The 3,125-nt window shown below is 33.2% G+C and overlaps 1 protein-coding gene across 1 annotated transcript; it reads left to right on the top strand.

The window, feature by feature from the left end:
- Window positions 1-278: 278 nt before the first annotated feature.
- On the top strand, window positions 279-2,879 carry LOC109589262 (UDP-glucose:glycoprotein glucosyltransferase 1-like). Its single transcript, XM_020005366.1, has 6 exons — window positions 279-486; window positions 856-950; window positions 1,118-1,321; window positions 1,466-1,600; window positions 1,923-2,170; window positions 2,578-2,879. Exons 2-6 carry the CDS (start codon window positions 924-926, stop codon window positions 2,627-2,629), a joined length of 666 nt encoding a protein of 221 aa, XP_019860925.1. The 5' UTR covers window positions 279-486; window positions 856-923; the 3' UTR covers window positions 2,630-2,879.
- Window positions 2,880-3,125: the final 246 nt, after the last annotated feature.

Here is a 3,125-nt window from a genome sequence, read left to right as displayed (position 1 = left end):
TATTCTACAAGAAAGGAGATAGTTACAGTATTAGTTATTAGACTTGTCTTTTAGGATCTTCAGAATGCAATAGTTAATGAAGTTCAGCATCAAACATCAGAAATACAGCAACTAGTTTATAGAGTAAGTGATACACATGTACATGTACATTGTAACTTTCCTTGATATCTAATTATCTATTCTACATATTTACAAATACTGTATTTTATTCTTTTATTGATAATTATTTTGTACATAGACTTGTATATGCATTGATAAAATTTTTCTCTCACAGAAGGATCACTGATTCTACTAATATTTACAATCATTTCATGTCCAAGCCTAATGTCCTCCAGTGTCTCAATAAACACGTAGCTAATCTTGATAGTTTAAAGGTTGATCTCAGTGGAGTCTGGTCAGGAGGAGACCTTCCTCTTACATTACTCACAAAGGCTCAACTCTCAGCTGCAGTCGCCACTCAAATGAACTATTTAACCAGCAAAGAAGGTATGTATACTATACCATAAAAATTATTTTTGTCGTGATTTAAATGTACATGTATCTTTGAAACAAAGTTTATTTTTTACTGATTTGCAAAATTTGTAGCCGTATTTCAAAATGCCAAAAATAAAGACTGTTAAAAACATCAAATAATAATAATGTAATTTTAGTTATTTAAAAATTGTGGTGACATACATGTAAATGTGTCTCTACTTTAAGTGTTTTTTACTGATTAGCAAAATTTCTTACCCTCAATTTTTTTGCAAAATTTCATTCACAAATAATTCATTTTATACTCGTTTTATTCCCACAATATTTTCATGTATTACATTGTAACTGCACCCTAATTTATGTCCTTATACCTTTCATTGTCAGGTGAGTTTACTATGAAGCCAGTCAGTCTGTAGGTTGTGTCTGATTTGTCCACTTCCTCTGGTCGACAAATGATCTTGAATGTATTGAAATTTATGGTAAATTAACCCTCTTATTATTTACTTTATTTATCATGATTATTTAGTTTGTTTGTTGATTTATATACATGTGTAAGTACATGTACATATATCTCGTTATTGTTGGTTGTTATTTTTTATTTTTTATTTATTATTACTGTTATTTACTTAGGAGACTAAATTATTAGGAGACTAAAGATACAGTTCGTGTTGGTATTATTGATAATCCCTCCTCCTCCTCTCTCTCTCTTATCCATCAACTATCAGTCTCCATTATACAATCACAGAGACCTTCAGTAGCCATACAATCACTCACTCTTCTATTATCACTGGAGGATGGGCAGGGCTTAGAAAATGAAGAGGAGCTTGTTGGTCTTTTTAAAGACATAGAGGTACTGGATATCTGAAAATATTTGAGGAACATTTTGTAATTTGTGTTATTTAATTTTTATTTAATTTTAGTTTAATTAAGTGAAATTAAATTTTGATCCTCATTAAATTGTTGCATTTTTAATTTCATTTATTGTTATTTTTAGAAATTTAAAATGGCTGCCTTTGAGAAGAGAATGAAAGAGTTGGCGTCTTCAAGTGTTTTTGAGTATCAGAGAGAGTTTCTGAAGAGGGTACTCCAATTAGAGCCCAGGGCATCAGCCATACTGAGCAATGGGAGGGTAAGCATTAATTAAATTAAATTGTAAGTATTATTATAGTCAGTTGTACATGCACTATAGTATAGTATAGTACTTTCCCATTATTGTATTATTAATTATGGTACCTCAAATTTAGGAAGATTTACAGTATCCCATTAATTAAAACTAACAGTACATTTAACATAAAATGATACGTGTGTTCATGTCCATGCTGTAAAGAGTTATACTTGTGTTAGTACAAATTTTAAGCATAATATTATAATATAGTTACAATGTACATGCATGTACATGTACATGTACATGTATGTTTAATGATTAATTTATTTTTATTGTTATTTTTTAGTTGATTGGTCCTTTGGGTCCTAAGGAGTCATTCATTTTTGATGATTTGGAAGCTCTTTATAATTTTGAGATCAGTTCCCATGCTCAGACTATATCAAATGCTATTGATTCAGTTGATTTGATTCTACCTGATCCTGATTCTGATACCACTGAATATCGTAGTGATCTGGTCATGAGATTAGCCTCATTGTTACGGAGTCAGACTAAAGCAAGACGATTAGAACTGGATGGTTTTAAGAAAGAACACAGGTACACTATACATATACCATAATAGAATTGAATTGGGTGAAATTGAACTATAATACGCAAATAAACTTAAAATAATAGTTTTTTGTAGATACTTTCTTTGGCTTCCCAAAGTCATGGGCTTGTATCTTGCTGTTGGCCTAAGTTTTATTTAATTTTCTGATGTTCATATGCCATTTAAGAAATAGATGCCCTGGCTGCATTGGAGGAAACGTTAAATTTGTTAATTTTGAAGGAAAATTGACAATTTTGCCTTTTGTAATTAAAATCTGCCATTTAGTACCATTATGTGCATGCTCAATGGCACAGGGATCTAATTTAAACCCACCAATCACTACTTGAAAACTTTAGCAATTAACCAAAATTTATTATATTTTCTCTCTCTCACCCTCTTCCTCTCTCTCCTCTAGTGTTCTTCTGTTCCTCCTCTCTCCTCTGGTCCTGTTATTCATATTCTCCTGATATTAGATCCTCTCTCTCCTTCCTCTCAGAAGCTGTCCCCACTCTTAGGGAACCTCAAGGACCTCCTTCCATTGAATATCACTGTTCTCTTTGTAATGAAGTGACTGGACATCATTGTTTACATTGTGTGTGTACTGTATATACTGTGAACCTAATGCGCATGCTCAGTATGCATGTGGTGATTCAATGAATGTATGGCTCTCTCCTCTCGTTTCACTTGTTTGTTGTATTAATATGATCTTCATTACATTGGCGCAGTGGGTAGTTGACTGGGAGACTCTAGTTGCCCTAGAAAGCAGCACTGCTGAAAGCTACCTCTTGAAGTGCCAGGAGTTATACCTCGAAGGATGAAGGTAGAGGTCCCTGAACTGCCTGGTGGGTATACTCTGTCGCCCCGGTCTACTATTGAATCAAGAACTATGTTGGATCTATTGATCTCGACGAGACTACACCGATTACTCGAGGACCCACTCTTACAGCTAATCTACCCCGCTAT

The sequence above is a fragment of the Amphimedon queenslandica genome, unplaced genomic scaffold, assembly GCF_000090795.2.
Source record: "Amphimedon queenslandica unplaced genomic scaffold, v1.1 AMPQUscaffold_11491, whole genome shotgun sequence".
Classification (NCBI taxonomy): Eukaryota; Metazoa; Porifera; class Demospongiae; order Haplosclerida; family Niphatidae; genus Amphimedon; species Amphimedon queenslandica.
The sequence above is the reverse complement of the archived record's forward strand: the minus strand, read 5'-3'. Positions and strand labels throughout refer to the sequence as shown.